This window comes from Drosophila tropicalis, unplaced genomic scaffold (genome assembly GCF_018151085.1).
Source record: "Drosophila tropicalis isolate 14030-0801.00 unplaced genomic scaffold, ASM1815108v1 contig_586, whole genome shotgun sequence".
Lineage (NCBI taxonomy): Eukaryota > Metazoa > Arthropoda > Insecta > Diptera > Drosophilidae > Drosophila > Drosophila tropicalis.
The window spans coordinates 8,192-24,415 of record NW_027173062.1 but is presented as its reverse complement, the minus strand read 5'-3'; the positions used below and the strand labels follow the sequence as shown (position 1 = coordinate 24,415).

The 16,224-nt window shown below is 35.9% G+C and overlaps 1 protein-coding gene across 3 annotated transcripts; it reads right to left on the bottom strand.

The window, feature by feature from the left end:
* Positions 1-1,254: 1,254 nt before the first annotated feature.
* LOC137575647 (vesicular glutamate transporter 1-like) lies at positions 1,255-12,066 on the bottom strand. Of its 3 annotated transcripts, none has more exons than XM_068288282.1 (9): positions 12,035-12,066; positions 11,065-11,252; positions 8,400-8,887; positions 4,968-5,298; positions 4,004-4,240; positions 2,967-3,617; positions 2,700-2,885; positions 2,353-2,568; positions 1,255-2,279 (listed from the first exon to the last, which is right to left on the bottom strand). In XM_068288282.1, the coding sequence occupies exons 3-9, from the start codon at positions 8,447-8,449 to the stop codon at positions 2,061-2,063; spliced, it is 1,890 nt and encodes a 629-aa protein (XP_068144383.1). In that variant the 5' UTR covers positions 8,450-8,887; positions 11,065-11,252; positions 12,035-12,066; the 3' UTR covers positions 1,255-2,060. The 3 variants fall into 3 exon arrangements, with proteins under 3 accessions (XP_068144383.1, XP_068144384.1, XP_068144385.1); XM_068288283.1 differs by lacking the exon at positions 12,035-12,066 and adding an exon at positions 12,015-12,032; XM_068288284.1 differs by lacking the exon at positions 12,035-12,066 and having other exon boundaries at positions 1,255-2,178; positions 2,236-2,279; positions 11,065-11,515.
* Between the last annotated feature and the right edge of the window lie 4,158 nt (positions 12,067-16,224).

Below are 16,224 nucleotides of genomic sequence, written 5' to 3'. Positions count from 1 at the left end.
TTAATATTTATTTTGGTATAATAGTAGTATATGCGATTAATTATATATAGATGTATATTTGAATACTTTTTACTAGGTAAATTTTTGTAATACATATATTATACATTTAGATTATACTTGATTAAGTAACTACATAAGTGCATTAATTTGTGAAGTCATACAAAGTAAGTGCGTCTTAACAAAAGTTGAAACAAAATCAACCAAATAAATATTAATTCATTTAAATATAAATATATATAAATAAACATTAAAAGTTGTGCATTTAAATTCGAAATTGTGCTCAAAATAATACAGAAAGTTTAAGGTGCATAAAAATCACTTTCTAAGAACATATTCAACTCAGTAAAAAGTACTTAAAAACGAAAACTTAAATAGTTGTATGTACATTGATATATTTCTATAATTGAATAACTATTTAGATATATTTATGTCAATAAATTAAGACATTAAGACTAATGTATTTAGTAATGAAAATAATTTTACTCAAAAGCATTCTAGAAATTCGTTTCTAATGAACTAATGAACTTTCTCTCCATTCGAATTGGTTTGATTCTCAATAAAAAGAAAGTAAAGGCTGGAAAATGTGACCTTAGTGATAAAGTCACAATCTTTCCGATAAGTTTTGAAATTTTACATAGAAAACTAACGGATTGAAGCATTGCTGCTTTAAACTGTTTAAATTTTAAAATCTAAAATGTTTTTTGTTATTAAATCAGCAGAAATACGAAGAAATAGTTTCCATTTTAGCTATCATAAACATTTTCATAGAAGTTTATTCATTCTTTAAAGAAAATCATAAATACTTCCTGAGTAATTTGACTAAAAAAACTATTAAACTTAACTGTGCCGTGAAAATAAAATGTCTTCTTAAAATTTAAACTAAAAAGTGCTTTTAAAGTGCTTAGCAAACTGTGCACTAAAGTGATAAATAACGAAATTGTTTTAAAACTGTGCATTAAAATAAATATAATTCAAGTTATATGCTTGTATCTGAATGTTAGCTGATTAGTTAGTTAGTCAGTAGTGAAGAGCATATATGAAGACCAATTCTGAGGATATATGCGCCTACTGCTATCTACTTATTGTTAGATATCTATGTAAGTATATTGTAGTATTAAGAGTTTATGTATTGGGATATATGTATGTATGTGTGTTTTAGTACCTATATCATGCCTTGCTCAATTATCATGAACATAATTTAACTAAATGATGAAACTTTTAATGTATACATATTGTATTAATCTTCAAAAAGACTTTTGGGGTTTTCTGTTTGTTTGTTGTTATGTTTTTTTATAATCAACAATTGCTTAAAGTTTATAGAAGTTAGTTTTTGTTTGCTTGTTGATTAAAATTGTACTAATTCTTAGACATAAAAGCCATTTAGAGCTTTGGTTTTTACACAGAAGAATATCATCAACGGTAATAAAACTTGCAGTTTTACATTTTCATTTTTTCTTTTGTTTCTGTTTTTTTTTTTTTGCTATGTTCTTTTGCATAGTTAACAACAATTTATATTTTATCTAGTTTTCATTTATTATTATATGTTTATTATTTTTATGATTTTGAGTCTGGATTATGTTTGCTTCAATGATATTTGTAGATATTTGTCATTCTATTGGAGGCTGTAGGAACGGGAGCTTGTAAATAGAAATTTGCAGAAGCCATGCCTAGAATTATGCTATGATTTATATGATTCGCTGTGTGTGTGTGTGTGTTAGGGTGTGGTTTGGTGTGTGTTAGCCTGTGTTGCATGTATATGTAGTTTCTCTGTTAGGTACATAGTTTCATTGTGTTCGTGTGGCAATAATATGAATATGATTTAGATTTTTTATGTTTTCATCGAAATTCGTTTCAATCCTTAGTTAGTTACTTTGTTTAGTTTAGTTAGTTGCCCATATTATGTACACATATCATTAGATTTATATAAACTTTAACAACACATCAATAGAACAAACAATAAATGTAAGGGTAAACGAACGTTAAACGATTAAAACAATTTCCAACTAGTCAACTAAAAGCTATGATATATATCAGTGACTTAAGTGATTCCATTACCGATTTTACTGTTGCTGATAGGGCGGCATTTGCTCTGTGGACTGCTGTTGTCCTTGCGTGTAGTCATAGTTATAGGAATTATCCTGATAGGCTGGCGGCTGAGCGGGCTCCTCGGCAATGGCACCACCAGCGGCAAATGGATTGTTCGCCACGTGTCCGGTGGCGCCGTAACTAATGGCATTTGATTGCTGCATTTGGCTTTGTTCATTGTACTCGGGTGCACCCTAAAAAGTTGTAAACACATATATATGTACATATACTTATCATGCATTCAAATCGTAAAAAAAGGACACTTACAAATGACGTTTCCTTCATGTAGTTGCCCATCATGCCAGCCTGACTGGGATCTGTGTTGGTTATAGCCCCTACTGGTGGTGCCCAGACCTGTTGCTCTTCGGCTGGTGGTTCGGCCCAAGGTTGCAGTTCACCCGATGCAAAAATACCATAGAAAGTACAACCAATTAGATGAACACATGCGGCCAAAGTGAATACTGTTGTCCAACATCCGTGGGGCTAAAAATGGCAAGGACATTTCAGTTTAAAGAAAGTGAATAGAAAATGTGTACATTTTTCTTGAAAGTTTGTTTTGGTACTCTACTCTACCACTAAAAATCAAAGATAATTTGTTATAATAATTCACTTACATCTGCCTGAATAAGTCCATCTAAAGCATATGGCACTATTATGCCAGCAAGTGTGCCAATGCCATTGGATAAACCCATCAATATACTCGCATAGCGTGGAGCTATATCCAAATGGTTTACATTATAGCCGGAAATGGCAAAACCACTAAATGCCACGCCACAAGTCAAAGCGAACATGGCTCCTGTCTGAAATGGCATTTAAGGCAAACAATAGTAAGAAAAAAATCAATAAAATAGGTAAATATTAAATGATGATGGAAGACTTACCGACGTGGATGAATGTGCCACAAACAGGAAAAAGAGTCCCTCCATGCCAAAGCCACCGCAATTGAACAACTTCCTCACATTCGTCGTCGATAAGATGCCATTCTTACGCAGATGATCCGCCAGCATGCCACCAAAGGGCACAATAGTGGTCATAATCAAATGGGGCAGTGAGCCCACAAAACCCGCCTCCTCCACCTTAAAGCCAAACTTGTGTTTGAGGAACGACGATTGAAACAAAACGAGTAGATAGAAATTCCAGGAACGACAGAAATTCGCCACTATGATGGCATAAACCGGCATCGAGCGCATCATCTCACGCCACGGTGTGGTCTTCAGCGATGGCATTGAGGGATGAGCCGACTCTCCCAATGATTTCTCAATGTATTTCAGTTCGGGTATACTGATGGCAGGATGTTTTCGAGGATTCTCAAAGCATAGCCAGATCCAAAACATATACCAAATGATGCCAAATACACCGTAAGCATAGAACGGAGCTTGATATCCGACGGCATCGGCTAAAAGTCCAGAAAGAGGTAAGCCAACAACCACACCGGCATATGAGCCCGAGAAGGCTAGAGTCGCCAGTCGAGATCGCTCCATGGGTGGTGCCCAGAAACGCCAAATGCCATGACAAGCTGGATAGGTTACACCCTAAAAAGAGACACCATCAGCATCATCATCATCAAAATCAACATTGTTATCATGATAATCATCTTCAACAGTAGCAAAATAAGGACTCAGACTCACACACAAAGAAATCGCATTAAAATAAATGCTTTTGTTATTTTTTCTGTTAAACCAACCACCCGAAAACCCATTCCCATCTAGCTCATCTTTTCTCAGTCAAAGGCGGCGGGGGGCTTAGGACATGTTTTCATTTCACATATTTGCTCTATCATACAGCCATCCCCTTTGTGTCATATCACGCAATCCTAATCCTTGGCTTTGATCTGTGGCCATGAATCGAATTTACTGAATTTACTCAGTTTGGCGAATTTGCAAAAATCTTTCGCTTTCACTCGTATGTAGTTACTTACCTCAAAGAGTCCTTGCAGCACGCGCACACAAATCACCACATGGCCATGCATCAAAGTCATAGCGAAGGGCACAAACAGATGCAAAGTGGCCGAACATACGATGGATAGGCCGAAGATTTTGTTCGCTGGAAACTTGGATGCAATGAAACCGCCGGGTATTTGTGTTATTAAATATCCCCAGAAGAAGGATGAGTCCACATGGCTTTCCACGGCAACCGTCCAGTTCATAAACACAGTCTAAAAATGAATGAGAAAGTATCAGCATTAAAATGGGATTTTTACATAAGAGAGAAAGAGAGCGAGAGGGAGAACACATGAGCAAGTATGGTAGAGTAAGTGAGCTGGCAACAATCATTAAAAACTGCCGCGGGGTTTTCATAACGAGCTATGTACAAAACGCAAAATTTTCATTTATATGTGTATACACCCACATATTTGAGTGTTTGTGCATGTGTGTGGGAATAGGCGTGGCCTTTTGAATGTGACTTCTGACTGATGGCATTATATCCACTAATTGACAGCAGCTTTTTCAGTAATCAAATGAGGCAAATTTCAACAATTGATTACTTAAATACGTTATTAAAGCATTCCAAAACGGTTTCAAATTTAAATTGTTTAGCTCAAAATTATTTAAAGTTGCTCAGTTTTAATTTAAGGTTTAGTCAGCCTCTAGAATAGGATGCTAGTTCTATATATTTGCTTTTACAAGATAATCACAGCTAGACTGATAGATTGATGGATAAAGTAGCAAAGTCATACCAAAGTTAAGGAATCTGTCAATATAGCTACATATTTTAGTAACCATCAAATTCTATCACCACCAGTCTTTGGAAAAGACTCTTAAATTGCATGAGGGAATGAACACTCAACACTAAAACCTAACATAGAATAGTGTCAACAACTATTCAATAAGGATAAATGGTACAAATTTCTTCGAAAGTGCAAATGAGAGCATTTTACTCACCCCATTATGTTCGCCTTTGAGTTTTGCCGCCGACATATTGCATCTCATGCCAAAGGCAATCATGAATCCCACACAGGCCATGGTGGCAATGGTGTAACGTGCCGGCATACATGGACACTCAGCCTTGCAGTACTTGTCGATCTTTCGCAGTGGTGGACGTTCGATCTCTTCGAAGGAGGCTGGCGAATCGGGTCGATCGTCGTCGTCGTCGTATGCGTGGCCACCGCCTGGACCGCGACCCTCACGGTCGCCTCCTTCCATTTCCTCGTAGCCACCGTGACCTCCATGATAGCTCTGGGATATTTCGAATTTCTCCATATTTGGCTTCAGGCTAAGCAATAGAGAATGAGTGGGGGAGAAAAGAACATAATTCATGCCAATTAGACCAAAAGTATGCAATAGTGTGGAGAGGGATATCAACAGGTCAACGACGAGGGCGTGAAAACACAAATATTTTCAGCTTGTTAGAGAACAACCCTCCTGATTTTGGTTTCTTTTCCCCAAGGTATTGCGGTAGTTGAATGTTATTTTGGTTGTTTCTTTTCTCTTTCTCTTTAGAGACAACAAGGGAGAGAGGTAGGGTGGAATAGCAATTGTAAACGAAATCAAATTCAATATTATTAAGTGCTGATAGCAAAATACATTCAAAGTTTATCCAAACAGGTAACACAATCTAAACCACTCAATTGAGACCTTTTTGGTTGGTTTAAATACAGGCCAACCATTAAAAAAAGAAGCTTGTCACCAACTGATTGATGACTGTGCGTAAGTTAAGAATGCTTCACAGTCAAGATATTTATCCCCCGAACCCAGTATCACATCAACGATGGGATAACTTTGTCCTCACATTGGCATTTTTCTTCATAAATATCTCAGACAATTGCCCCCTAAACCTTACCCCCAAAATGTATGCTATAGAAACTAATAAGCAGCCACCAGCAAAAAAAAAAAAAAAAAAAACAAAAAGTAGGAAAAGGGGCGAAAAAAACAAGCCACTACCTACAAGAAATGCCAGAGTCGTCGCCGCTTGTCACATAACTCAAACTGTCTGACGCCAAAGCTACCCCTCGTCTGGTCACGCAGGATCTTCTGGATAAAGGAGATGAAGTCTAGTTATGTAGTTGTTGAAGTTCGCCCTCTGCCTTGACCGACTTTAATGCCGGCATGTCTGACGCCAATTTTATGCGCGTATTTTTATACACACTTGGCGATAAGTTAGGGTATTGTATAAACAATGGCAAAGTCATTGCGCTTTCAGACGAACTATATTTATAGTTAAACTAAGAGAAATTACCACGATTTTGGTTTGATTGAAATGGATTGCAATACAAATATAATTGACCCTAAAATAATTATAAAGACTTTCGGGTTTGAATATGACATTTATTTGCCACTTACTTATAAAAGGTTTTTGCAATTATTCAATGAAATTAAGATATAATCTAACATCAGATAAGTATCTGTTAGCTTTTTAGAAGGAGTATTTCTAGGAATTTGTAATTCTTTCAAAAAAAACTTGTTCTCATAGTGCTTTATTTCAGAGTGTAGTGTAAACAGATCTTTGTCTGAGTGATATATAACAATTATTTCCATACAAACGGATTTGAGAAAGATTTGCATTCTGAGATTGCTGTTCAAGTAACTCCAAAACTCAAGAAAACTTTTTTCTCCTTAGTTCCAAAAGAAGTTCGGACATTCTACAAAACCTAACTAAGATGTCATCTGAACTCGTACTACTTCAAAAAAATAGAGTATGTTTAGATCGCATTGACCTTTAAGGGAAAATTTTTAGATTTTTGCTGCCCTTGGTCTGACGTCAAAATAAATGTGTGTGTAAAAATTTTGTAGACTTTTTGGCGTCGCATAGATTATAACTAACTGGCGCCACTGAAAAAGATATCATGGCAAGGCGTCTCTTACTCCTGTTTTACCAGCTCCTTCGACTTTAACTTTCACCACAAAACGTTCCCATTAGACTGCCATTAGATTTGAATGGGTCACATGTTTTGCCTTGGCAACTGGGGAATACATTGGCTTTGCCACTTTATGGTGTTGACGTTGTCATTGAAGTTGGTGTTGGTGGTGGCTTGTCAGTGACACACTCTTCTCAATGACAATTCTAATTTCATTTTCACTCGAGCAGCTAAAGTAGCGGCAAATAAAAGAAAACTCAAACTCCTTTCTTTTGCTTTGCCGCTAAAGCATTTCAATTTTCATCATTTCTTCGCGTCGCGCGCACTTGAAGTGCTCTCCTCTGGATGGAGAGCATCAACTACAGGGATCTCAGTGTGCGGTGTCCTGGCAACGTTGGAAATCAATTTCGTTTTGGCCTGAGCTATGTAGTGTTGGTATGCAACATTCCTTAATGAAAACGAACGAGCTAAACTGCTGCCGGAGCTGAACAGAACACCTATTGTTCCAATTTCTAATTTGTGCCCAAGGTCCTTGAGAAATCAGTTATCCTGCCGTACAATGTCCTGTGCCGACGGTAAAACCCATAAAATTGCATACCAAAGATTCAACATCTCATACCCATCGTTCAATATGCTCTTATGACTTTATTGTGTCGTCGACTCTGACGGCTTCCGTGTGGGCACGTGCTGGTAACGTGCACGGAATTCCTGAGGCAACGCTACGCAGAAGGGAGTGAGAGACAAAGAGAGAGAGAGAGAAAAAAACTCCTGCTTGGGCATTCACTGGCTGTGGCAGTGACACTGGAAAGTCTCTCCCTTTTAATGACTTGTTAAGCATGCCAATAATTTTACAACTTCCCGGAAAAAGCACCGCGGCGACACGTGCCAAAGTTTCGCGACGCTCTCAACTTGATATAAGCATTATCCTCTTCTGGCCAGTTTCGTCCAGTTCAGCCAACTGCGAAGAGTGGCCAAAACTGTCGTTCAGCCTTGCGTTAAATTAAAATTTTCAAATATATCCAAATAAAGTACTTTATGATTGGAAACATATTTCATTTCTGACAGCCCGAATAGCCCCTTTGTATTATCTCGCCAACAAATTTTTAAATGAAGATATTTGAAAAAGGAGATTGGGGTTTGTCAATATAACTGTATAATGTTTCTTCTACTGGGAGGTATCGAAATAGAAAATGCATTTAAACAAGTAAGTGGTACTTTCTTTAATATGTTATTCTTTTCCTACTTAAAGCAAAAAAAATTTATAAAAAATGGGCTGAAAATCCTATTTCTAGGACTGAGTATATACATAAATCTCTTAAGAAGATTAGAGAATTCGGATTCAAAACACACATCTGATTCAAATTAAAGGGCATGGCAGAGGAATATTCACCCTTAAATGTTTAACAAATTATTTAATAGACGAATGAAACTAATTAACTTTCAATATATTGAAAACTACCACATCATATCTTATGAAGAAATAGGGATTCATTCTGGTTCTCTCATTGACTTCACTCACCCGCCAAAAACGCCCGTCGCCTTCTCTTTTAACGCACTCAAATTCTTCATATTGTTGCTGTGAATCTGGCTCCGGCTGTTGGGTTCTCTACCTCCCAAACCTGGATCTACCCCCGAAAAGACCACACTCTCAGGTTGGCTACGTTGCTGTTGCTGGTTTTCCTGTTGCCGCTGCTGTTGTTGTTGTTCTTGTTATCACTTGGGCGCATAAAAATTTTGTTGCCAACTTCACGGCGGCTTAACTTGGTTCTATATGTATATAATATAGTAAGCGTGTCGAATCGCCAGTCGGTTAATTTTCAAGAGAAGCAGTCAGCAAATTTTTATGACTTTATTCTGTGTGGTTCGCTTTGATTCACAGCGGGTGATGGTCGAGGATTTTCACTTGGTTGCCATTTAATTCTGATTGTTGTTTTACTTTCGTTGTTCTTGTTGTTGCTGTTGCCACTGGTAGCCCCTCTCTTCGCTTCCTCATCCCATTTACAGTGCCTGCAAAAGTAGAAAAGATTTAGTCAATTATTAATATGTTCCCAGTGTTTGTGTTCGTTTGCAGATAAGAAAAATGTTACACAAATTGCACAAAATTTTTCCGTTTCTTAAGCTGCTTATAGTCATAAATTTGTTTTTCCTAACCGTGATGACGGAAGGGGAACAACAAAACGGAGGGAGTGGGAGCCAGCAAAAATATTTTGTTCAAATTTCATTTGGTTTGTCAGTTATGTTGATTGCCTTTTATGCTTCATTTCTTGTGTGTTCGGGATATATGAGAAAATTCGATTTGAATCCTTTTTTCTTTGAGAAGACTGAATTGATGGGGTCGATGGGAAATTTGTGTGCTCTGATGCCCAAAGTGGGAATGTAAAGACTCGAAAAGAGACGACATTTTTATATACCTTCTAAATAAGTGCAAAAATATTTAGTTTAAGGCCAACAAGACATAATTTGTTTTACTAAAATCGTTCCTTAAATATTTATATCAGCTAATTTAATATGTTATAAAGATACTTCAAATGAAAATAGGTTGAACCAGAACTACTAAATGCAAAAAGTAAATCCTTTAGATAGTCTTAAATAATGAAAGATTAATAATAACATTTCCAGAACATTTTGGCAAACATTTAAAAATTAACAAAAATTAATGAGCCCAATCTATTTTATGTTTAGGTACTTATGTTTTAAAAAATAAAACAGTTAACAATGTTCAACCCTTAGGAATATCAAGGATATCTATCTAATTTCTGAAAAATTTATAAAATCTGATATGGGGAGGAAGCTAATAAGGATCTCCAAAATAAAATTCTTTAAAAATTTCACATATGTATTTAGAACAAATAATGTAGTTAGCATTTTTGAACAAACAGTTCTCTCTTTGATATCCCTTATCCAGAGGGTGAAATTATATATTAATGGTCATAAAATACATTCAAGAGGCAAAAGAAAGCGTTTAAATTAAGTGAATATATTCCTGATCATCAGAGGAGTCAAATTAGCTATGTAAAAACTAAAACCCCAAAAATTTGTACAGACTCAGATAGAAATAGCTTAAGCAAGTTTAGTTTAAATTGTCGCCACAATAAATCAAATAAAATATATACCAGAAGAATACCAGAAGAGCAAAGAACAATCGGTATCATTGCAAAAGAATAATCTATAAATTTTAAAACATACTTAGTATTTAATATTTTCTATGTATTTGTAAAATAATATAATCCTTTTACCATAAGAATAGTTTTTAAAATACACATATACATACTTGCTTAATAAATTCTTCTCCTAAAATGTTGTCATATAGAAGTTCCTCCACCTTACACTTGACCTTGCCATCTTTTCTTTTATAAGGTCGAGACAAAACTGGGACCTCAATCTAGCACTTTACCTTACGTAGACACCTGTGTTTTATTAGAATTAATTGAAGATCAATCTATAATATATGATAAGTCATAAAAAGCTTATTGATTGAAAAGTTTAACTTTCAACGAATATGCTGCTAATGTGATTCTAAAACTACAAAAAATAAAATTTGGTTTGAGTACTGGCTTTTTATCATGTCAAATCGAATAAGATCATGGTGTTTCAATATCTGTGGAGGTTGATATGCAGACATGATCCTAATTTTTACCTTCCAGAAGATAAAGTCCACAAAATAAACAATAAATCCCAACTATATAGTACGTACATTTGTATCTATAGTGCCGATCAGCATCGGCCTCAGCAGCCGAGTCGATGTCAGTCTATCCGTTCGTTTGTCTATCCGCATGACCACCTCAAAGGCCATTCCCTAGTTAAGGTATATACCACAGATTATGTTTATTTGAAATTCCGACCAAGTTTGGAATAAGCTTTTCTTGGAATATTTGAGTACAAACCTGATTAAATTTGTAAAAGTCAGATCAAAAATGGATAACAAGCAACAAAAGAAAAGGCTACATTGGTGTCCTTGCTCTTTCATTTTTGGTATATTCGTGACTTAATAAAAACAAATCGATGAAGTTAACAATGTTCAGAAGTATTCGAACAATATTGAAAACTTAAAACTTTGAATTGTCCGATCTTCACATAAACTTAAGCCGATATATGTAGTCTCTGTTATTGGCTTTAATCCATTTCATACTCTTCCAATATTGCCCTAGATGTCATCTAATTGACCTTCAGTGGTGCCAACTTACATGCCACAGATGTGTTACGTAATCCATTTGGCGGCTGTTACTTGATTATGCAATCGCTTTGTTTACTCGTTCGGTTTAAATTATATTGATTTATATAAGCATTTTCTTTTCGTTTATTTAATAAATATTTTTGTTTTGCATTAGGATATCACAAATAAGGTACACTGATCAACAATTAACACAATAGACTAGACAAAAAGTTTCACAGATTAGACACCGATTTTATGTGGATTAAGATATATTTTTTGGAATAGATACTCATTTCATTTAGGCAACACACGACCCGCAATACAAATGGAAAAGGAAAGGGAAAATGAATTGAAATGAAAGTTAATTGAAACAAAATACGTTGACGACGACAACATTCAGACAGAGTTGCCCACGTGACCGGCGGCGGCGGCGGTGGCGATGGACTCCTCCGACAACGACGAATATGCGATCCGAACCCAACTCTGTCTGAAGACTGTGTGGCAAGTCAGGTTGCAATCAGCAACGAAGTAAACCCCGATGAGGATCAATGATGAAGCCGCCTGTCTTGGCCTCGGTCAGGTGCGATGGAGATGGATGAATTGGGAGGACGAGTATATAAGCAGCTATCTCACTTGCCGCCACCCATTGCCAGAGAGGGGGTGGGGGTAAATGGGAGTGTAGGGTTAGGGGTAGAGAGGGATATGAAATACTTTGTTATATACACTGGAAATTTTCGACCATTGGAAAATTGGAAGGGAAAATGTGTCTGAGCAGTTTTTCCATTTCAAGGGTAAATTCTATCTCAATTTTTTGAATCACAACTATTACGAAAATTTAACACTTTAACAATTAACAAATTGTTAATAATTTCGCAAATATTATTAAATGATTTTTATAAACAATATTTATATATAAATATATGTAATTTCACATATATGTATATAAATATATATATATATACACTATAATCTAGCACTAACGCAGCTCGCACAGCACTCACAGGCTCGCACTCACAGGCTCGCTTTGGCCTCAGCAGGACAACGCACGAAGTGAAACTAACATCAATGGCATTTGCCTTTCTTGTCTGCCCACCATGTGCTGGTGCTGCTGCTGGTCCTCGGCTGTGGTCCAAGATTATGCTGGGGGTCCAACATAATTCCATATGCCATCTCTCTTACACTCGCTCGCATGGAGCAGAAAGTGTGGTGAAAAGCTTTGGCATCTGCTGCGCAGACTCAGGGTCGGTAATGGATTGGGCGAGTGCAGGAATTTCCAAAACCTATTCTCCAGGCATTGGTCGAGGGTTGTTTGTTCGGCAACAGTATCCAGCTGTATGCCTTTGCTTCAGACCCCGTTGTCGTAGTCGGGGGAGAAGGCCAAAACCACCTGGCCAAACCAAACAACCAATCAGCGTCCACTTTCCTCGCAGTATATAATAACAAACAAGTGGAGAATGGGAATGCTTGGCTATGGGCATGGAAATTGTAGCAGAATCTGGAGGTGGATCTGGTAGCATGGGAATGTTCGTTGGCATCCAGCCAGCACAGTGGGAATGTGAATCTCAGTCGTGCGTGAAATGCTATTAACATGTTGCCAGGCCATTTTCCATTGTTTTGCTCTCGCTTACAGTTAACCCAAGTTGCCCATACATATCTATGTACATATATCTGTATATATCTATCTAAGCCTGGCAGCTTAAAATGTCAGCCATTTTGAATATTTGCTTTGTATGTGTGACGCGGCCTGTCTGTGTGTTTGGTTGTGGGTGTGAGACAATAGCCAAACTGCGATTTGTGGCCAACAAATTCAAACCAACGAAAAAAGTCAAGCAATCTTATTGATGAAGTCCAGCCAATATACAATATAGTAAACGAGACTCTTGCCAGACTTTTTGATATATTCGCAGTTTACGTGACTTATTGGCAAAATGAATCTTATACTATTTCTGACTATTGTTAATGATGTAACAATCCATTTCAAAGAAACTCTAAAGTAATGCAAAACGTTGTAGCCGCTTTTGGCCATTATGATTGATTAATTGCCTTATTGAGTTCAACAGAGTGTAAAGTAATATATACCTACATAACCCAATAAAATAATTGTTATAAAAGTTAACTAGAAGATTTCAACCTGATTTTAATTACTGTCTTTTTCATGTTCAAAAAATTCTCAAATTTTACCAAGAACGTATTGTCTGAAAAAAAATCTGTGTAAAAAATCGGAATATGTCAAGTTAAAGAACTACATATTAGTTTAAGTTAAGTTTAAGGTATTGTTTAACATAACGTTTTCAAATCATTAGATAGCGATTTCTTCTTTATATTAATCGGTGGAATTATTTTTGATAATTTATTTGTTTTCCATGGTGTCGCGGGAAAATTTCCAACAAATAATTTTTTTATTAATCCTTTAGTTAATAATTACATTAAACTTTTCTTTAAAACAATCCATCAATCTTTTTGATTTCGGCTTCCGCCAAAAGTATTTACTTAAGGGATAAGACTTAACGACATCCTACAAAGTATATTCCTAATCAGCAGATCATCAATAGTTTTTGCCAGAATAAACTTTCCTGCATCCGATAACGAAAGTAGAGATTTTTTTAAAATAGAATTTGGACCTGCTTAAAAACCTTAAAAAATAACTTGTTGGTTTTTTGAGATACAACATGACTTTTTATTCGTTTATCAAAATGTCTGAGAAAAATGTTAAATTGACAAGATTGATTGAAGATTGATTCCAAAAATGCATGAAAATTCTAAAGAACTCTTTACTTTTGTTATTGTCCCAAATATTAAGCGATTAATATTATTTAGTATCAAACTCCATGTTATACGGTGCGGTGCATATCGGAAATATAAAAACCCAACAATATTTGGAGTTTTCCTATTGGATTAACTTTAAAAATTGACCTCGAGCCTGTTTGAAAATCTCAAAAAGTCACTTAACAAACCCTAAAAATATTTACTTTACAAATCACAGTGTTTCAAATCATTTAAAATTATCACAAGTTTCGTTGTAACTGATAGCTTTTTTAATGGTTCAGAAGTAAAAGTCAGTTAAATTGAACAAAAAATAATGTTGCGAGTCGTTATTGAACGGTGTTGATCTAACACATTGGAAAGTCATATTCTAGTTTACATTATGACCCAAAAAGCTTATATTTTTGGCTTTTTGATTTTAGTACGGCTTAGTATGGCAAAATCGACTAATTTAGACCCGGTTAATCCTAAATTTAATATTCAAATAAAGCCTACCAAAATGAGATCTTTAGATCCACAAGTGCCGAATGACCACACCTTTTTCTTAGATGCTTTTAAAAGTTGCTTCGGCAATTTTGTATCCTTGCACCAGATTAAGATGAAGGCAGTAGAACGTTATAAACTGCATAAACTGTAATAATATAATAATTTGACTATTATTTGAAATGACATTTCATTATTATTGGAATTATCGGTAAGTCACAGTCGAAAGTTCCAATCATTAATGTATATTCAACTGCTTCGTTTCTCACAATCTCTCAATACTGGCAAAATCTATTCAACTCATAATCCATAAAAACTCATGGCTCATAGAAATATTCGGTTTTTCCTGTTCCGTTCTATTCTCCCTCTGTCCTGACAACGTTTGGCTAATACACGACCCTTATAAGCATAAAGTAAATATACAAACAGTTGCAGCTCAGCCAAAAGCTATAATAAAGTTCCGGAAGTAAACAGCAGAACCATAGAGAGAAAGAAACAGCAGAGAAAGGCAAAAAGAGAGAAGAAAAAACGAGAAAGGGAACTGTGAATTGAAATGAAAATCAACAAAGCAGTAGCCATCATATCCTTAGACGCAAAGGATTTGCCGTATGCCATAGACAAAGATACACGATAAACTCTAGCAACAAAATCCAAAAAAAAAAAAAGAAAAGATACTTTTGCAGAGGCAGACAACGCCGTAGACGAGACGGCGACAGAGCATAAGCAACACAGCAACAAAATAGTATTAAATTTCCACAAAAATATAAGGAATAAGCAAGATGCCAAGAAATTTCTTACTAGTTAAACAAAACGATTAGGAGAGTTGGCTTGGCCAGGCACTTTGATTGACACAAATGAAGAATAATCGAATTGCGCTCATAAAACTCAAAAACTAAGTGGGGAAAAATCGACTTTTAGCAGCGGCTCGAGTGTCGCAACGTTAAAGTTTCGCATGGCACAGTGAAACAGAGTGCCTAAAAATCTAGTTGAAAATAGATTTTAAAGATTCTTAAATTTTAAAATCTAAAAAAATGGTGCCAGTATTTGATATGTGAATATTTATAACCACATATCCAGTTTTTCTTGCCTGCTTAATAATGAATAATATTTTTTCTAACAAATAACTAATCGCTATTCAGATGATAAGATTCTAAATTTATAAAACCTTCAAAGAAACTGAATTGGAAATTCTTTATGGAATAGTATTATCTGATACTAATTTTAAGTTTAAAAGTTTGCAGTTTTTATATAGTGTTCCATAAACCTTTTCTCAAATATCCTATTCAAAAACTTGCCTATTTTGAATCACTGTGCATAGCGTAGGCGTTCAGTACCCGCCCCTTCATAAATTGCGTTAAAAAAAAGTGTCAAACTTGAGTTGACAGACCCCCCACGACTGGATGCGGATTGAGCGTACGTCAGCGGTAATTAGTGCAGCTTCGCCTAAAAGTCGACTTCAATTTCAGCGTCATCAAAATGTTGCTGCCATGTTGTTGTTGCTCTTGTTGTCTCTGGCTCTGTCTCTGCACTAATTACAAAATAACTTTTGTCATCTTTTGCTTCTGGGGGGATTCCCCGTGGTGATGTATGGCTTTTCGTTGTATGATTTATGTCCTGGACAAAAAAAAAAATAGAAACTGGAGAGAGAACGAGATTAGTGACAGCGAAAAGGGTTTCCCGGTTAGAGTTTCTAATTACCAAAAGACTTTAAACCAAAATATTTTGTTTTGCTACTTTTTATGTCGAAAATTTAAGAAATCTTTCAATACGAATTATTCTAGAAACTTGGCCACAAGCACGAGTGTGTGTGTGTGTGTATGAATCACGGTTTGCCTTATGTTGGGGGAAGAAAGGTCTGTGGGTTCCAGTATCTGTTGATTTAGCAGACTCATGCCTGTCAATCCACACGTCCACCCACTCAATCATAGAACTAAATGCTGCGCTT

Bases quoted from the DNA above. Each gene is read 5' to 3' on its own strand.
- LOC137575647 (XM_068288282.1), bottom strand. From the start codon at position 8,449: ATGAAGAATTTGAGTGCGTTAAAAGAGAAGGCGACGGGCGTTTTTGGC. The intron at 4,241-4,967 runs GTGAGTAAAATG...ATTCATTTTTAG, and splicing joins TCAAAGGCGAACATAATGGG to ACTGTGTTTATGAACTGGAC. The intron at 2,280-2,352 runs GTAAGTGTCCTT...ACAACTTTTTAG, and splicing joins ACATGAAGGAAACGTCATTT to GGTGCACCCGAGTACAATGA.